This window comes from Polistes dominula, unplaced genomic scaffold (assembly GCF_049000335.1).
Source record: "Polistes dominula isolate Pdom_NZ unplaced genomic scaffold, Pdom_raw_medaka contig_18, whole genome shotgun sequence".
Classification (NCBI taxonomy): domain Eukaryota; kingdom Metazoa; phylum Arthropoda; class Insecta; order Hymenoptera; family Vespidae; genus Polistes; species Polistes dominula.
This window is the reverse complement of record NW_028301164.1, coordinates 2667911-2688478: the sequence shown is the minus strand read 5'-3', so window position 1 is coordinate 2688478 and position 20568 is coordinate 2667911. Positions and strand designations below refer to the sequence as shown.

The window sequence follows — 20568 nt, the reverse complement described above, 5'->3', positions numbered from 1 at the left end:
AAAATTTTCTTCTAACGTTTCTAATGTATTCAAATGTTTGTTTCTGAAGTCAACAATTTCTTTTACAATGTCAGTGATTTGAAAACAACTGCGACGAAAAAGCAAAGCAATTAAAGTCTTTAACATAGCTTAAGTGAAGACAAATTGACGATTAATTAATTATTCTATTATTTATTAATTATAGTTAAAAATCTTGAGAACATATACATAAAGATACATGATTTTAATTCATGAATCGTTATCCAATAAAATTATGAACAATTTTCTAATCTTTTATTATTTTTACGACGATCATTTAATGTCTAACATTGAACAATTTCAATATTTAAACATTTACTTATCATGTAAGATACTAAATATTATTCTAAAAAAAAAAATATCATGTGGGCAGATCACACGTGTTAGAAGTGAAACCTTCGAAAAACTAAGTTTCGAGAAAAAGAGACGACTGCATAATATCAGGAGTAGGATAATTGTTAAGTTTATTTGTTATAATATTATTATTATATTATTGTTATCACATTTAAAAATTATTATACGTTTTATTGAAAACATATATAAATAGATAACATATTACACAGCAAGCAAGTTCTCAATTCAAAGAAATGAGACGAGTTGCTTCTGGTAACTAAAAAATGAAATAGAAACTAATCACCTCTGTTAGTGTAGTAAACACCTCTATAGTAAGGTTTTTTCCGAAAAGTAGTGAGGTTTTTTTCCGAAAATTATCTGTATATATATTTTAAGAAATATATAAACGTAATGTGTGTGTGTGTGTGTGTGAATGAAATGTTATTCTATATAATAAATATATTTTAAGATATAAATAATATTTTTGTTTTTTAATTTGAAAATGAATTATATTGAAATTTTGATGTATATATATTTTATTTCTATATTTGAAAAGATATTTTTTGAGTATGTAAAAAGTTATTTAAACAAGCGTTTTAAAATTATCTGCTTGGTGCATAGGATCTGTCATATTTTTGTATTATACAAGTATATTTTTACATGTGCCCCGAGATTAAAATAATAAGAAGACGAAAAGCAAATATAAAACTGACAAGGATATTAAAAGACATATTATATGATTGCTTTCTCCTTGCTTGCAAAAACTGTGATTTATTTAATTATCCTTATCATTTTTTTTTCTCTTCACGTATTTCCTTTGTAAGTAAGAAAAAATTATATTAAAAAAAAAGTGACAGGGGGATATTCAAAGGACACGTTATTATTTCTTTCCTTACTTTGAATGCGTTAAATTAAATTATTATTATTATTTCTTTATACGTTTTGCTAACAGGAAGAAGAAGAAGAAGAAGAAGAAGAAGAAGAAGAAGAAGAAGAAGAAGAAGAAGAAGAAGAAGGAACTAAAGAAAAATAAAAAAAGAAATTGAGAAGTATATTTTGAAGACGTATTATTGCTTTTCATTCTGGTTACCAAGAAAAAAATAAGAAAACCAAATGTATTTTATCTCGAGATGAGTTTTTGGACTGTTAAAAATGTTGCATTCGCTATAGGCATGCATTACAGAAGCCGCGAAAAACTTTTTCAAAGAAATATGTATTATAGTTGTAAATAAACGGCTATCGAACGTGAACATAAAAGGGTAGCTCCGAATATCCGGCTGTAAAGAGTTGCTGCTGCTCTGCCTTTCTCGGTGAAACTCGATTTACGTCAAAGTCTCGATATCGGGTAAATATGGAAAATAGTTGTAGGAAGAAGGGGAAAAAGAAAAGAGAGAATAAAAGAGAAAGGGGTGGAGAGAGAGAGAGAGAGAGAGAGGGAGGGAGATGGAGGGAGAGTGGTGAGTCTTTGTTAATGCGAGTGATGTTTGAAAAAAAAAAAAAAAAAAAAATAAAGAAAAGATTGTAGAAAATGAATAGAATATCTTAAATATAATAAAATTATAAAAGATAATTTTCATTGAAGATATATCGTGATAGATATATACATTGAATATTATAAATAAAATTTGCTAATGTAAAATAAATTAATAGAATTTTTTGTTAATCTTAAATATAATAATATTAAATTATATTAATAATTAATATTATTAATAAATGGTATATAATGTAAGATAGATTATATATCATAGAATTTTTTTAATCTTAAATATAACCAAATTATAAAAGATAATTTTCATTGAAGATATATCGTGATTGATGTGTATATATGATATATATATACACATCAATGATATATATATATATATATATACATTGAATATTATAAAAATTGCTAATGTAAAATAAATTAATAGAATTTTTTGTTAATCTTAAATATAATAAAATGATAAAAGATAATTTTCATTGTTCGTGATTGATATATATTAAATATCATATTATTTTTATAATCTATGTAAAATAAATTGATTGAATTTTTCTAATAACTAATGAGTTCATTTCTAAAATATTTAAAATGTTTAACAATAAAAATAAAAAGGAACAAACTCTTGATGATTGTTGTTTGTTAAATATTAATATGATCAACGTGAAAAAATACATATTTGAAAAGAAATGAATTAGTAAGATCTATTGAAAATCTCCATGAATAAAATATCTAAAAATAAAAAAATAAAAATATCTAAAAGAAATAAATGAATGATATCTTCCTTTCAATAAAAAAATATTCCTTAATATTTTTCTATATAATATCATATAAAAATAAATCTTGTATATAATTTTTTTATTTGTATACGATAGATAAAAATAAACCTATATAACTGTATATTTATTTAAATCTAAGGATCTCTTTCTCTTTCTCTTTCTCTTTCTCTTTCTCTTTCTCTTTCTCTTTCTCTTTCTCTTTCTCTCTTATCGACAAACATGTAAAATTTGTTAAAATTCGTATAAACGGATATCGGGTTGGCTCTTGGTAAGAATAAAAATTAAATATCTGTGGAAAAAGTTGCATCGGTGTGAAGTATATAATAGGAGATATATACCTACCAACCAACCTTTAATATATTGAAAATTCGATATCGAAAAAATATGGTATGGTTACGGAATAGGTACGTGAAAAATAAAATAAAAGAGAAAAAAAAAATAGAAGAAATAAACCAGGAGAGATAGAAGTTCCAAAGATAGAAAGAAAAAAAGAAAAAGAGAGAGAGAGAGAGAGAAAAGAAGGAAAGGAAGAGTGGGGTTTAGGATGGTTCAGAATGGTAGAGGATGGTTGAGGGTGGTAGAGGATGGTTGAGGGTAGTAGAGGATGGTTTAGAAGGAAGAAGGAGTAAAAGAGCTTTAATATGAAGGTGAATAAATACGTTGCCGTGCTTTGTGCACGCGTTGAGCACAGAGAAGACGAATAAGAAGAAAAAGAAATATAAGAAAAAGAAAAAGAAGAAGAAAAAGAAGAAAAAGAAGAAGAAGAAGAAGGTAGGCAAGCAAGTGGGTGGTTGGGAGTATGCGATCGTTACGAAATAAAGGAAATAAACGTAAGAATAGAGTGGAATCTTGTTGGAAAAGTAGAAAAGAATAAAAATAAAATAAGAGTAAGAGTAAGACTTGGATGGTCTGCTTTACTAGAAAGAAAGAAAGAAAGTGAAGTGAAGAGAAGAGATGAGAAGAAAAGAGAAGAGAAGAGAAGAGAAAAGAAATAGAATAGAATAGAATAGAAGAGAAAAGAAAAAGACGGTTTCGCAAAAGGTGGTAAGACGGAAAGCCGAAGCAAACAAAATTAAACCTTCGTCGTCTCGTTTCTGTGACTCTCTTCTTTCTTTACTGACATGAAGAAAGAATAGCAAAAGGAACTGAGATACAAGGTGAGTAGAAAAATATAAAAAATACGAAAAATGATAGATGAAAATGAAAAATGAATGACATAAAAAGATATACAAGGAAAATGCAATAAAAACAAAACAAAACAAAACTAAGAATAAACATCCCTAGTAGCACAAAATATTGACAAATATTGAATTCATGTGTATTTAATATTTTTCAATATTTTGTGTTACTAGGGATTTATAAAATAATAATAGGAAATAAATATAATATAATAGTATAATAAATATATAATATAATAGTAAGAAATAAATATAATATAATAGTGCAATAAAAATATAATAATATAATTATAATAATATATACTAGATAAATAATAATAAATTAAATAAATAGAAATAAATAACAATTTAAATAATTAAATAAATAAAATATTGTATAATAAATATATAATATAATAATAAGAAGAAATTCTAATATAAAAAGTTTCAAAAAAAAAAAGATATAAAAATTTGATAATATTTTTGATATTATATACCTGTAGATGAGGACCTTAATAATATGGGCTCGTTATTTTCTCGTTTCCATAAAATTCTTGGAGTTGGTCGGCCAGTAGCTCTACAACTCAAAGTTGCATTGTCACCCTCCGAAACTGCTAAATCCGCGGTGGTATCACCCCCGTAAACAATGTCCGGTGGTACTGTAATGAAAAACACACACACAAACAAATATAAAACAACAACAACAACGACGAATTAGTTTTTTCTTAATGAATTTTGTAGTAAAGTAAAAAGTATACCTACTCTCGAAAAATAATGAAATGAAAAAACAAAAACAAAAAAAACAACAGAAATAGAAAAAAAAACATACGTCAAAAAGAAAGTGTTATCCTTTTGTTACATTATTTAATTATTTATTATTATTATCTAATTTAATGATATTAATAATATTAATATTATTTATTATAATATATTAAATGATATTTTTTCTTTTGGCAAATCATATTCTCTAATTCTCTTTTACATTTCTTTTCTACATTTTTTTCTCTTTCTTTCTTACTTTGTTTTTTTCTTTTTTTTTTCTATTTCTTTTTTCCTACCGTTAGTATTTTCTTTTTGCTATTACGTACCGTAATTTACCCTCGCGAGTAAGTAAAAGAACACGCGAGGGAGAAAAAGTGGGTGAAGGGGGGTCAGTGTCTACCATTCGAGATGATTGATTACACAAAATGTGGGACGATAGCCGAACTTGCGAGATGTAGGGGATGATGGTTGAGGGAAAAGGGAGGAAGGAGGAGAAGAAAGGGATAGGTATAGGGAAAAGGTACGATCGATTTTGATTCGCGAGAAATATGAATTAACGATTCCTAAATATATATGAAAAGAAAGGTAACTCATATATGTGTCAGACCCTAGGAATTTAAAGGAAAGTTATTTTAATATACATTAAAAAAAAATTATTATATAATTATTATATTATATTGTAAATTAATATATTTTATATAAAGTTTATACTTCTGTATACTTTAAATAAGTTTATTTGCTTTGATTTTATTTATAAGTATATTTTTATTTATATAAAAATAAAGTATAAGAGTATATACTTGTAAATAAAGTAGTGGTAAATAAAATATACTGATAAATAAGTATATTCGATTTGATTTGATTTTATTTTTAGTAAAATATACTTATAAATAAATATAGTGTATTTTATTTTATTTTTAGTAGTAAGATATACTTATAAATAAATATATTTTGTTTTATTTTATTTTAAATAGTAAAATATACTTATAAATATAAAAGAGTATTATTTTATTTTATTTTATTTTATTTTAAGTAATAAAATATACTTATAAATAATTATATATTTTATTTTATTTTAAGTTTACTTCTTTATATTTAAAATAAAATTATATCACGTTAATTTTTCTACTTGTATATCATTATAAACCAATGATACAATCATTAACAAATTATTATAAATTTATTCTCGACCTATTACTTTTTGATTTTTTTTTTATATTTGTTGAAACAAAAAAGAGTTAGTAAAGGTAGTCTGAAAAAAAATGTCTTAGAAGATATATTTTGAGTGAGAAAGTTTCGATAGTTTGTAAGGACAAGGGAAACAGATAGATAACAAAAGTAAACCTTAACAAACTACAAGCTTTCGTGAAGTAAGTTTCGTAATGAGATAGACGTTAATATGTAGCGTATGTTATAATTAGACTCGATTCAGGTTTCTAGATAATAAAAATCAAGAGTAGATAAATTATAATTAATAGTTAAGATAAACCTAGAATCGTAATAATTATCATCGTTGATCGTATTATTTGCTTTCATGTAATATAAAAAGTATTTAAAATATCCATAACAATTTAATATAATTCAATGATTCCAATATAATTAATTAATTAATTATTAAACAATACTTTTATAAGTTATTTTAAGATAAATAATAATTAATAGTTAAGATAAACCTAGAATCGTAATAATTATCATCGTTGATCGTGTTATTTGCTTTTATGTAATATAAAAAGTATTTAAAATATCCATAACAATTTAATATAATTCAATGATTCCAATATAATTAATTAATTAATTATTAAACAATACTTTTATAAGTTATTTTAAGATAAATAATAATTAATAGTTAAGATAAACCTAGGATCGTAATAATTATCATCGTTGATCGTGTTATTTGCTTTCATGTAATATAAAAAGTATTTAAAATACCCATAACAATTTAATATAATTCAATGATTCCTATATGATGAATTCATTAATAAATAATAAAATTAAATTACCGATAATTATGTTACTCGATTTACAGCTCAATGAAATTATAAAAGGTACTAGTATTAGTGTACTGTAAGTGTGTGTGTGTGTGTATGCACGCGTGTATGATATTGGAAATTAATCGATAAATAGTTATTACGAGATTATTGTTTATTAGAGGATGAGTGGTGTTGAAGGAGGGGTGACACAATTTGAAAATGTTCAAGTTATTTAAATAATTGTTAATTAATCAAAAAAGAATGTATATTGTATTCTAAATGTGAAGAGTATTAGTTATACGTACCGTTCTCTTCGAAGTTCCATGTTTAAACTGACTCGTTTGTCTCCTCTGTTATTGAATATTGTTTATATGACATCACGAACGTTGTTGAACATATATACAACGAAAATATTCTATGTAATAAATGAAAAATCCTTTTAAGGAAAGTCATATAAACAACACAGTGGATAGAAAAGAATTTCAAATGACTTTCATAAATAACAACGGGTCAGTTTAATGTTAGATTTTTTTTTTTAGAGACGATACATTTATATTTCTTTATATTTTCTCTGTATACTTTTTATTTATAATTAAATTTTTATTTGAAGTTTTTATTAATCTCGTGTAATATTAATAATATAATGGGAATTAATATAATCCAACGTGATAAATGTAAGTGTGGTTGTAAGTGGTGTAATGTAAGTGATTAATTAAAAAATTATTATATTATATATACATTACTAATATTATTTATTATATTTATTTATATTAATATACATATATATCTAATATATATATATATATATATAAAATAATAAATTATATATTAATTAAATAATTATTATATATTATATAATATATCAATATACATATAATAATAAATTATATTTAGTATATACAATTAATATATTATTTATTTATATTAAATAATTATTGATTGTTATATACAATTGTAGAATTAAGTGTTAAGATTTATAACTTTGTTAATAAACTTATTTAATTTTTTTTCTACTCATACTATTAATATACACGTTGTATTATTTAAATTATCTGACCGAATTCTATAACTTTGTTCTTTTTAATAAGTAGGATAAAAAAAAAGGAAATAAATAATAAAATAAAATATACTTTGGGTTGTTTAACGAGTACTATCATAAAGTATCGTGAGTTATTGTATTAAAATTCATCGATGCAGTTGCAAGATCTACTACAACAAAAATGTAACAAAGTTATAATCCAATTGTGAGTTATCGTATACACATTTTATATATATATATATATATATAACGTATATCAAACTTTATCGGCAGATTCGCCCGAACTAAAAAGTATCTATCGAGTTTGAAAATTTCACTTAATTTACATCCCAATGCCTTAACTCTCTCACCCACTCATCCACCCTCCCCTTCTCACCCCATTCCCTTCGTAGGTCGTGACAACGATCGATCAAATTTTTACTAAAGAAAAGAGATAATCAATTGGTCGTTTTGAATGAAACGATGTTATTAATCATAATGACAGTTTATAAAAGCATACTGTAAAAACTGTAACCAGTCATTTCTTTTGTCATATGTGATGACAAACCCATAATACCAGGAAATGTATTGAGAAAAGAACATTACTTTTTTTTTTTTTTACATTCGAATTCTTTTAGATCATATCTATATATGGTAACAATACATTAATGCAAGTTGTACATAAGTTAGGTTGCATTTATGTAATGGGAATTCTAATGTCATTCTAATCAAATAATTAATATTCTTTCATTGTAATCGTTAGGATTTTATCTTCTTACTTGTCAAATTTGATAAATTACAATCTACTTACTTTCTTTTTTATTTTTTTTATTTTATTTTATTTTATTTTATTGTAATACTTGGGATACTAAAATAATTTTAATTAGATTATTTTTCTTAATGGTGTAATATATATATATTATTGTATTATATTGAACTTTCGAGTTCCTAATGCCAATTAATAATAATAATAATAATAATATTGTATATATATTAAATTGTAATATATGGTATATAAATATAATATTATATAAATATATAGTATAAATATTTAATATAAATATAATAATATATATTATCATATAATATATTTAAATTTATTATATTTATTTAATTTAAATTTATACTTTTAAATTAAATATTATATTATATACATATAAATTATAAATATAATATTAATATAAATAATATATATAAAATAATAAAAAATATAAATATAATATAATATATATATAAAATATAAAAAAAAATCGTATTATATATATATATATATATATATAATATTCAATATATTTAAATATTATATTATATGGAAATATAATATATTTTACAATAATTATTGTAATACATATTCAATGAAATTATTAACAATAATATACCTTTTTTTTTGGTTTCATTTAATTTATTCATTTAATTTGCTTTTTTTTTATTTAATTATTAATATAATATTTTATTCGAACACTGGTAAACTTTTGTTATTTGATATTAGAACTACTCACAAGTTAATATAAACTTTTATGTGTTGAATCAAATGCAATGTTAAAGAAAAATCGATAATATTTGTTTAAAGTAAACAAGATAATATTTGAGAAAAATATTTCATAAAAATACAAGTAAATATATATTTTTTAAACAAATAAAACGATGAAAATATTTTCTCGTGGATAGAAAAAAAAAACAAAAAAACAAGTAAAAAAAAAAAATGATATTTGGGATTGGTTTTTCCACCTCGGTTGGAAAAAAATATAAAAAATAAATATTTTCTTAGTTTCATATTTCTAACTTGAAATGAGAAAAGAAAAAAATGAAAAAAAAAAAAAATGAATAATAAATTAAAAAAAAAAAAATATGAATAGAAGATTGGTTGAAAAATTAAAAGTAATAAATGCTTAAGATTTTCGTATATCTCATTCGTGTTGATTTATACATAACGAACGATTATGCGAACTCCGATGAATAGTGGATTTTCTCTTCTTGGAAGAAATAGAAAAAGAGAGAAAGAGAGAGAGAGAGAGAGAGAGAGAGAGAGAAGGCGTAGAGACTCATGGTAAAAGAAAAATATTTTCTTGTCGTTTTCTTCCGAGAAAAATATAACATCTTCTCGTTCCAGGTGGCAATAAAAAGGAATAATTTACCGTGGAATATACCATCGTACTATCTTTCTCTCTCTCTTTCTTTTCTGTATTGCACGAATGCAATACTTTTGCATCGGATAGAACAGAAAAGACAAAAAAAAAAAAAAAAAGAAACAGATGGAATGAAATAAAAGATCAAAGAAAGGTAGAAAGAGAGAAAGAGAAGAGAAAAAAGGAAGACATTTTCTGTCAATCGTATTTATTAAATTCTCAGTTGAGAAATCACCGTTCGTATTTTTTTCTCTCTCTCTCATTCACGAAAGAATGGAAAAGAAGGAATTATTTTCTACTCTCCAATAAATCCATCCCATCACTTGAAAACCGACGAACTTTCTGAATTTTCACGATGATTTTGCACTGTTACTGGGCGTAAATTTAAATCAATTCAACGAATCATTCCAGAATCGATGAAAAATTAATATCACGATATATTTATTCGTGTACGAGATTATTTCCATTCGAATAAGATATAAATATATATATAGATATATATAGATTCATCACGGTTTTTAAATTTACCGAGAAACAAAATTTTTAATTGAACTCGAGCTATTAGTTATGGGTCATGAAGTAATAATAACTGTGAATAACTTTTCAATATGTCGAATAATATTCCATCAGAGCTTATTAAATATTTAATATATTATTTTATCTTATTATCTTTTTCCTCATAATCATATATCACGAATACACGAGATATTTTTATAAACCATATCAACTTATAATTTTGTAATGAATTATTTTCAGTTTTCTTTTTTATTATAATTCAAGTTTTTCATAATTTAACGATGAGTATAACAAATAAATACAGGAATATTCAAACAAAGAGCTTATTGTTAGATAAAAATTATCTTTTTCATTTAACATTAAATCTACTCATATGATCCTTTTGTTATTATTTTAAATTTTCAATGAACATTATTTTATATTTTAATTTTTAAATCAATAAATACAAATTAATCTGCATTATCAACATTAACGTGTCATTATTTTATAAAATTGATGTTATACAAAACAATTCAATCTCAACCGTGATAAAACGATATTGTCAAAAAATTTACTTATATATATATATATATATATACTTGTAATTTTGTAATGAATTATTCTTGGTTCTTTTTTATTATTATAATTCAAGTTTTTCATAATTTAACGATGAATATAACAAATAAATACAGGAATATTCAAACAAAGAGCTTATTGTTAGATAAAAATTATCTTTTTCATTTAACATTAAATCTACTCATATGATCCTTTTGTTATTATTTTAAATTTTCAATGAACATCATTTTATATTTTAATTTTTAAATCAATAAATACAAATTAATCTGCATTATCAACATTAACGTGTGTTATTATTTTATAAAATTGAAATAATAAAAAACATAATTCAATCTCAACCGTGATAAAACGATATTGTCAAATAGTTGTAGATAATAAATATAGAAAATAAATGAATAATTAAAGTAAAGATTGAAATGATTTCCATTAAAAAGGGAATTAACCATTTATATAAATCAATGTCGCCAATAGTAAGCCGTTATCCGATGTGGTATAGTCGACTAACGATTTCATACCAACGACTGAACAAATTACGTTCATATTCGCGAATGGTGGGTAGAAAAATTGATCGCAACCAAATTACCATACCATTTCTCGGCTCATGTAAGCTTTATATTACATAAAGGGACGTTAAAACTTACCGCAAACTTTGCACGCGATCTCTCTTCAATTCTTCACACTTTCACGAACGTATACGTTCCTTTACTTTCTTTCTCTCTCGTTTTCTTTTTTTTTTATGATCGAAACGATTATTTTAACGTTATACCGGGTGAAAGGTGTTTTCAAATATTCTACTTGAATAAACTCGATTGCTATTGACGATACAATAAAATGTGTCGGATAAGAAAATTTACATTGTATCCGTGACAACCATAATCCAAAGTAGTTTCCTTTTATTTTTATTTCTTTTATTTTTTTTATTTTTATTTCTAACATAAGACTTGTTGCAAATATTTTTCCATGTAAATTCGCTCGTACAAGCTTATCGTTTAATAGTATACGAACTTTTATATGCGTCAGGGTTGTATCAGAATTTTTTCTTTTTTTTTGCATACAAGGAATTCATGTGAGTTTTTAGTAACCAAAAGATTTATTCTTTATTTTGTTTACAACGGTATGATATATATATATATATATATATATATATATATATCATATCATATCATATATAATTTTATTTTTTACGTAACTTTTAATAAAACGTTCGAATAGTTTCACCCGTTATAATGATCCTTACAACTTAGGTGTCATAAATTAACGGAGGTAAGAGATTTCGATCTCTCATGGACGGTAAATTTAAAACGTCACGTAACTTTAAATACGTAACGAGAATGGTGATTCGCGAAATCGTGTATGTCAACTTTCTTATCAACGTTGACTCGTAATTGGGAATAAAATAAAATGTTTCAAAAAAAAAAAAATATTGAAAAGAAATAGGAAGCATTTTTTTTTATCATTTCAATTTTTTCGAGAGAAGGATAAAGTATAAAAGTACTACGTTCGTTGCTTTATGAATTAAAGGCTCGAAAATGTGAAAAGGGAAGGAAAGAAAAAAAAAACACACAGAAAGTTTAGGGTGATCATACCGCTAGGGCGAACGCAAATGTTAGCACAACTTATAGGACTTAAAAGTACGATCCGAAGGAGCGAATGACGAGCTACTTTACTGAAAGGTTCCTTCGTTTAACAAATCCCACAGCTTTCTAAAAGTTACGGATTAAGGGAAAAATTTACGATGAAAATATACGATAGATGACTGTAACAAAATTCAACGTAAAACTTCTTTTTTCTGTTTCTTTTTCCTATTAAAAATTTTTATTTTTGTTATGTTGTTGTTTTCTTTCTTCTTCAATTTTTCCTGATTCGTTAAATAATCAAACGAAAATAAAAAAGGAAAAAAAAATATAACGAAAAATAAAGGCAAAGTAACTTGCAAAAAAATTCTTATTTCCGATAACGTCAAAACTAACACACACACACACACACACACATACACACAAATGTATGTATATATTTTATCTATACGCAGTTAGATTGTGGTTTTCATTAAAATACTACTACAAAGATGGAAATTCTTTTTTTAACTTTTTAATAAACGAAATAGAAAATAATGTTTGTTTCGGTGATAGGAAAAGATTGAAAGAAAAAGTTAGCAAAAGAAATAAAAAATAGAATATAAATTAAATAAATGAATAAATGAATAAATGAATAAATAAATAAATAAATAGGAATGAATGGATAATAGGTCTCACCGAGTATATCGACGCAACCCAACTCGGATTTCATTGGGCTAGTGTTGATCTGGCACATGTAACAGTCCCTGTCTGACTCCTTTAGTTGACGAATGTGCAAACGCCACGTGCCGTTGACGACTTCCTCCGTAGCTTGGCTACTTCCTGTCACACCGAAGGCGCCGGACGTAGCACCGGACCCAGAATTACTGCCGGTCTCGTGAGATATCGAAATACGTGCATTGTGCGTCACAGTTCTCGTGTGTACCGTCAAAACCGTCTGGTCCGAAGCTCGTAACCATGCAACCTGTGTACAGAAAAACAAAAAATTAGAAAAAGAATAATACAACACGTTCAATCAAAATTTTTAATATCAATTGAAGTAACAAATTATTTTAATATTTTCCATCTTTAAATTGTTTGAGAAAAATGTGTACGATTTTTAACGATGATGTAAAATGTATGAATTCAATGATGGTAACAATTTATTATTATTATTATTATTATTGTTATATTTGTTAAATGATATAAATTAAAATATATCATGTGTAAAAATGTTCAGCCAATTACCTGATATTTTCGTGAGAATATACAGGATGAATCAAAAGTTGGTTGAATAGTATACAATCGGATAAGATTTATATTCGATTTGAATTTTAATTTTACGACGTTCTTCTTTTTGTGTATTTTATTTTTAAGGGAGGATCGAATTTTCATTATTTTTATATTATTGTATAAAATATAAGATTATAATCAATGTATTAATAATTTGTTAATAAATTTTATAATATATATATTAGGGGTACCGAAAAGTGATCAAAATTTCTTTGATGAGTACACACATATTTAATTTGTATCAATGAAAAATCGAAGGACTTTAAAAATTGAATTGAACAATTTTTTTTTTTTACGTAAAGCAAAAAGTGTTAGAAAATGATAAACAAAATTTTTTCTTGAAATAAATAAATGTTCTTCGGCAGCGAAGAAAAATTTGGATTACTTTTCGGTCCCCATTAATATATATCAAATGTTATGGTGTATAAAGTATAATCTCAAGAGATAAATCTTATTATTTACTTTGTGCAACTATTTTTGGCACACTCTGTATATTTCGAAATAGCTTCCATTTCGTTATACGCGTAATTTATTTTCTTCCCGTTTTCGTACATAGGTAGTGACGTTACGTGGTATACCGTGCTCGTCGAAATGTCCTCTTTACCACGTAGAATGCATTGCATTTCATGAATTCCTCTTTCTCTCTTTCTCTCTATCCTGTTTCCTTTTCATATACACACATATACATACATATATATATATATATATATATATATATATATGAAAAGTACACACGTGCTTTGCCTTTTGGACTATGGTGCGTGTTGCATAGCGCGTTGCGGTAAATAGTAAACTACACTGTGTGAATTTATGTATGTGTGTATGAGTGCGTATGTGTGCCAGGTATTATATTATATTACAATGAGAAATTTTAAGCGACGGTATTATGTTCGTACGACACATTGTACAGTAGGTACGTTGTGTAATGTTACCGTGCGTACAAGATCCGTGGGTTAACCGTAAGTGGCTAATGCGAACCTAGATGCAATGTATTTAGATTCAAAAGGATGAAAATAATAATGAGTTAAAAAAAGAGGGCTAACTTTTCAACGTGTTATAATACAGTATAATATACTTTTTGTTTTGATGTACTTTTCTCTCTATATTTTGTTTCTTTTTGAAGGGGAGTTTATTTTAGAAAAATTTCGACAAAAAAAAAAATTAATAAATAAAAGAACCTATCATAATTTTTACTATCAAAATTGTATCATGACATTTTGAAAAATTGTTCACCGATATCAACGATACGAGATGAGAGTGAGAGAGAGAGAGAGAGAGAGAAAGAGAGAGAGAGAGAAATTTATTTCAAATGATTGTTTTGATAATAGATTGAAAATAAATTGAATTTCTATTTTTCAGTGTTTAAAGTAAAGAAAAATCGTGACGAATATTTCGAATCGAACAGTCATTTCTAACACGGGGTTCAGTGGGAAGGGAGGTATACATTTATCTTTACATATATATATATATTTTTTCTTCATTTCTTTTTTTATCGTAAAAATATTATCGAGAAAGAATTTTTGATCAGTATAAATAACATGGTAGCTTGTAATTGTTAACCTACTTTTTTTTCGATGTATTACTTTTCGTGCATACCACCCACCCAACCCCCTCTTGGAAACGTGCTCAACTCTAGCTCGAAGGTTGGGTTGGGGGTTGTGAAGGTTTCCTTTTTAATCGTACGTATATGTTGAGTTCATGTAAAATGCGGTCAGCAAACTTTTGTATGAATCTTTCGAAAAACTGACAGACAACCCACCAGGCATAGCTTTTACGAACCTCACGGCAGTCTCTTAATTAACGTTTTATCGTTACTTTTCGCGATTGCCAGCAAAAGAGGATAGGAGGTAAAGAAGAAGATGAAGGTAGAAGGGTGAGAAGGAAAGGGTGGGAGAGTTGGAAAGGAAAACGAGGGTATCCCATTTATTTTAGCTAACGTAAAAGTTTCCCCCAGACAGAGTTATACATCCGTGACAGTAATAATCTGCCAAACTCGATTTTCGTAGGACAGTTTGCGTTTTGTCTGGATAACCCTTTTCTCCCTTTCTTTCTCTCCCTTTCTTTAATTCTGTTCGTTCAAATATCTACGGATACAGATTTTCGTATGGATAAATGAAAAAAAAGAAAAAAGAAAAAAAAAGAAAATGTTAATTTAAATTTATATAAAAATTATCAAATGAAATTATATCGAGTATGAGAGTTGAAACATTGATTTAATTATTAAGCTAAATTTAACACTGATAATTGCGAGCGAAATATATTATTCATAGGAATTTATATGAATTTCGTTAAAATGATATTTTAATTAGAAAAAATAATATATATATATATATATATATGCATATTGTTTGATAATATATTATAGAAATATATTTATTTGATCGTAGGAAATTGTGTTATTATTATTAAATAAAAATTAGATTATTAATTTTTTTTTTTACATTAAATGTAAAGTATTTTTTTTTTTTTTAATCAAGGATGATCATTTGTTATAAATATGATTAATAAATCAAATCGAATTATTTTTAATCTACGATATATAAAATATATAATATTTATAATATAATTTAAATATAAAATATATATTATAAATATAATATATATATATATAATATTTTATTAAAAAATTATTTTTTTTATAAAATTTATAATATTAATTTTATTAAAATTTATAAATTATATATATAATATTATATTATATATAAAATCGTATAATATATAAAAATGTTTATTGTATATTTTAATATATAATATATATATATATAAAAGAAAAATATTAATCTTCTTAGAAAAAATAAAAAGCTTCATTTTTCAATTGATGATATATATGTATATATATATATATGAGTAAAAGAACATATATGTTTGAAAGATCGATGTCGAATTCTCCTCGTAGCTTTTCCTACGAGTGTACGAAGCTCGCACGGATCTACTAACGTGATATTAAACTTGATAATAACATTTTCTCTACCACAATAGCGTACTTCTATTATTATATCGTTATGTATCGTAACGGAGCACGACATTACGAGATAATAGCGTACAGGTAATAAGCAAATTGTGTAATATGAAAAAGCCATATCAAATTATCCTCCGATACAATGTTATAGAAACGTATCATCATTTTTATTTCTTCTTATTTCAAATGATTTCAAATGTAAACTTTACGAATCGATGCTTTGCAAATTTTCCTTTAATTTTCATAAACTTCTATAGATATAACGTTTGATTACTATTACTCTCTCTCTCTCTCTCTCTCTCTCTCTCTTTCTCTTTCTATTTTTATATATAGTATGTGTAACTACAAAATCAAGATAAATTTTCTCGTCTTTGATGCTTTTACGTTTAAATCCAAATGAACGATTTCATTTGGAAAATACACAGAAAATTTGGAACGTAAATTTAACAGGATGCACGTACCTATATATTTTATTCTATGCACATATTTTTGATCCTTCAAATTGAATATTATAATGATTAAAAATAAATGTAAATTAAAAATTCACTCGAGTAAGTTTCTCTCAATATTATTTCATATATATATGAAATAATATTATATTAGTTAATAATATTATATAATTATTATTAAATATTATTATATAATTATATATAATTATATATAATTATTATAAATTATTATAAAATAATAATAATTATATATTAGTTATTATAATATATTAGTGTTTTTAATCGTTTCTATTTGCGTATAAATAAAATGTTGTAATAATAATACTACAACAACACCCGGTAGTTATTTGTTCTTATCTTTTTTCTATACTTTGAAAACTCAATGTTCTATTAGTCGCATTTTATTATTGGATTTAATCTTCGGATCAAATTTCAATGTAATATTTTAATTACTCGTCTCTCACAAGGAATTCTTATATATTACCTATTTAAAATATGTTATTTTATCTTCTTTCATTTTTAAACAGGTCAATATATTTATTTAATGGTTTATATCATAAATTAATAGATTTCACATTTATAATAATAGTTACATATATTAACGTAATACACATAGTTAAAATATTTTAATATCATATAAATATTCAAACGATCGTATTATACGTATGTTTATTTCATAGATAAAATTTAACATGCATGCACGTACACACATACATTCCTGGAATATTAACATTTCATTTTCCCTCCTCTCATCTCTGATGAGATCACTTAGAAAACTAACTATTCAACATACTTTAATAAGACAAATTTATATCGATCGATAAACGAGTACTTACTACAAATAAATAAAACTGTCAGACCTTTTTAGAAATATTTTCTTATTATTCGATAATTCCACGAAATAAATTATAAAATATTACCGAGTGTTTATCGATATATTTAAATAACGATACTGTATTAATTTTATCAAAATAAGTGCATATAACTACACTGTATGTTCTAATTAAATATATTATACCTATACATATCATAATTATCTCATTAATATAACAATATGTTTAATTTATATATAAATACGTGTAATATTTGAAATATTATTTTGAATTGTAAAATCAGACACGCTCCACATATATATATATATATATAGTATGTTATAATATATATAAAACATACGTGTATGTTATATTCTGAACGTAACCCAGATTTAACAAGAAAATTTCGCGAAAGATACAAAACTGGCATAGCTTTGGTTCCGAGTCGCTTAGGAAAACATTAAAATTTCCAATAATTAGCTGAGAGGGAGAGAGAGAGAGAGAGAAAGAGAGAGAGAGAAATTAACGTAAGCCGCTTCAGTAATCCATACAAGGGGGTAACACAGACATAATCATTTGCTATCGCACACACGATCATAATCATTTCGCATCATTTTGAATTAACCACTTCGGTTTAAATCAAATCAATTAGCAATTAGCGAATTTCCATAGTGCTCAGTGTGGTAAATCTTTTTATTCCACGATAATATTCCACGAATTAGCCAAAATTTCGATCAAAATTGGAAACTGGAAAGCTTCGGCTTTATATGAATAGAAACGAGATCGATGCAGATAGTAATGGGACTTCCTCTCCAACACCCATCCAACCCACCCTTTTCCTACTCCTACTCTTCTTCTTTCAACCACCCTTCATCCAACTCTTCCCCGCCCATCCCCCTGTCTCCCCTGCCTATTCGTGCGTTTAACTGAAACGAGACTTTACTCTATCCCTCTCTCTCTCTCTCTCTCTCTCTCTCTCTCTCTTTCTCTCTACTTTGCTTTAACATCTGCATCACGAATTTCTCATGAAATTTCTCCAAATCAACTTGTACAACACGATGATATAACGGTAATAATATAAATGAAAATAATAATATAAAATAAAAGAGAAAAATAAAATATAAGTTACTTGTGTTTAAATCTAAAGAAAGTGATTTTTTTCTCTCTCTTTCTTTCTCTATCTCTTTGCGAAAAAACATGATAACAATTATGTAATTATAAAATTTCGAGCAGAGTTATTCGCATATTATTAACTTGACGTTAGTAAAAGTGGAAAAATAATAAAAAAAAAAGAAAAAAGAAATAAAAAAATTAAATAATATATCTCGCGTAAGGTAAAATCAACGCGTTTCGACGTGTTTGTTGAAAAAAAAAAAAAAAATAAAACGAAAGAAAAGTTACAGAAAGTTTTCTCTCTCCTCCCTTTTCATTTTAACGTAGAGAATGAGAGAATGGGAGAGAGAGAGAGAGAGAGAGAGAGAGAGTGAGAGAGAGAGAGAGAGAGAGAGAGAAAACAAGAAAACACAAATTTCAATTTGAATCAAATTACACTACGTTGTGTCTTTGGACGCGTGTAGAATAAAAATGAAAATAAAAAATATATATATATATTTCGTAGAATTTAGATGATAAATAAATTCGTTATGGCAACGAAATAAAATACATTACACAAATATTATGCAATACAGTGTGGCGTTTCAAATCGTCCGGTCGATAAAATGTGTTGTAGCACATTTTTCCGACAACTCGTTTGAATATTTTTGTATAGTCGAAGTTTTTCTCTTTCTAAAAAGAAAAAAAGAAAGAAAAGGAAAATAAAAAGAATAAATAAAAAAAAAAAAAACATGTGTGCAAATCACACAAGTTAGAAGTGAAACCTTCAAAAAAAAAAAAAAAAAAAAAAAAACAAGTTTCAAGAGAATGAGACGAATGCATAGTATCAGTCGTAAGATAATTTATTATATAATATTATTTTTATTCTTTGTTTGTAATTATTTATTTAATAATTATAAAAATGCGCGCCTGCAAGCATGCAGCCTGTAAGTTGCATTCCTATAGGCGTAATGTTTTTATAAATAATGATCAAAATTGAATTTTATTTTGCAATTAATTAATGCATATTTTTAGAATAATATTTAGTATCTTATATATAAAGAAAAATATTTAAAAATTGAAATTAATCAATGTTAGACATTTAATGATCGTCGTAAAAATAATAATAAGTTTGTTTGTTTCGTTTATAGCTATCTGTCGCTTTCTCGTCGCATTCATTTTCAAATCAGCCCCATTCTAAAGAAGTTATTACTTCAAAAAACAATTTCAATTTAAAAAGTTAAGAAAAGACATTTCCCTTTTCACCAATCTCCCTCTCCTCTTTTGGGTGGTAACGACAGATAGAAAAATAAAAATAAAATATTTTCTCAATGAATATATATATATAATAGTATGGGAGGTGATCTATCATCATCGGCATGCTAAACGTCTCTTCAGAAGCCGTATTAAAAGCGTGACAGCTAAGCCGTCGTCGTCGTCGTCGTCGTCGTCGTTGTCGTCGTCGTTTCCTCTAACCTATCCCTACCTTTTCCTTTTTTTCCCCTTTTTTTCTGCTCGATGAATGGTTAGAATAGGAAAGCTTTCCTAGGCTTTTGCAAGACTTAAAGTACGTCCCACCATGAAGGGTCATAGTTTCGATCCAGGAACTGGCATCCTGTTTGCGCGTGCTTTTACGCGTTTTTACTCATTGTGTCCTGCGGCTAGTGCTGCTGCTGCTGCTGCTGCTACTACTCCT

The 20568-nt window shown here is 25.5% G+C and overlaps 1 protein-coding gene across 2 annotated transcripts in view; it reads right to left on the bottom strand.

The window, feature by feature from the left end:
* LOC107070353 (lachesin) overlaps window positions 1-20568 on the bottom strand; it is a 99101-nt gene that overhangs the window by 18255 nt on the left and 60278 nt on the right. For both annotated transcript variants that reach the window (XM_089178951.1, XM_015328465.2), the window contains exons 4-5: window positions 12967-13252; window positions 4265-4426 (exon numbers count right to left, since the gene is read on the bottom strand). In XM_089178951.1, coding sequence (XP_089035077.1) covers window positions 4265-4426; window positions 12967-13252 — 448 coding nt within the window. The remainder of the gene's footprint in view (window positions 1-4264; window positions 4427-12966; window positions 13253-20568) is intronic.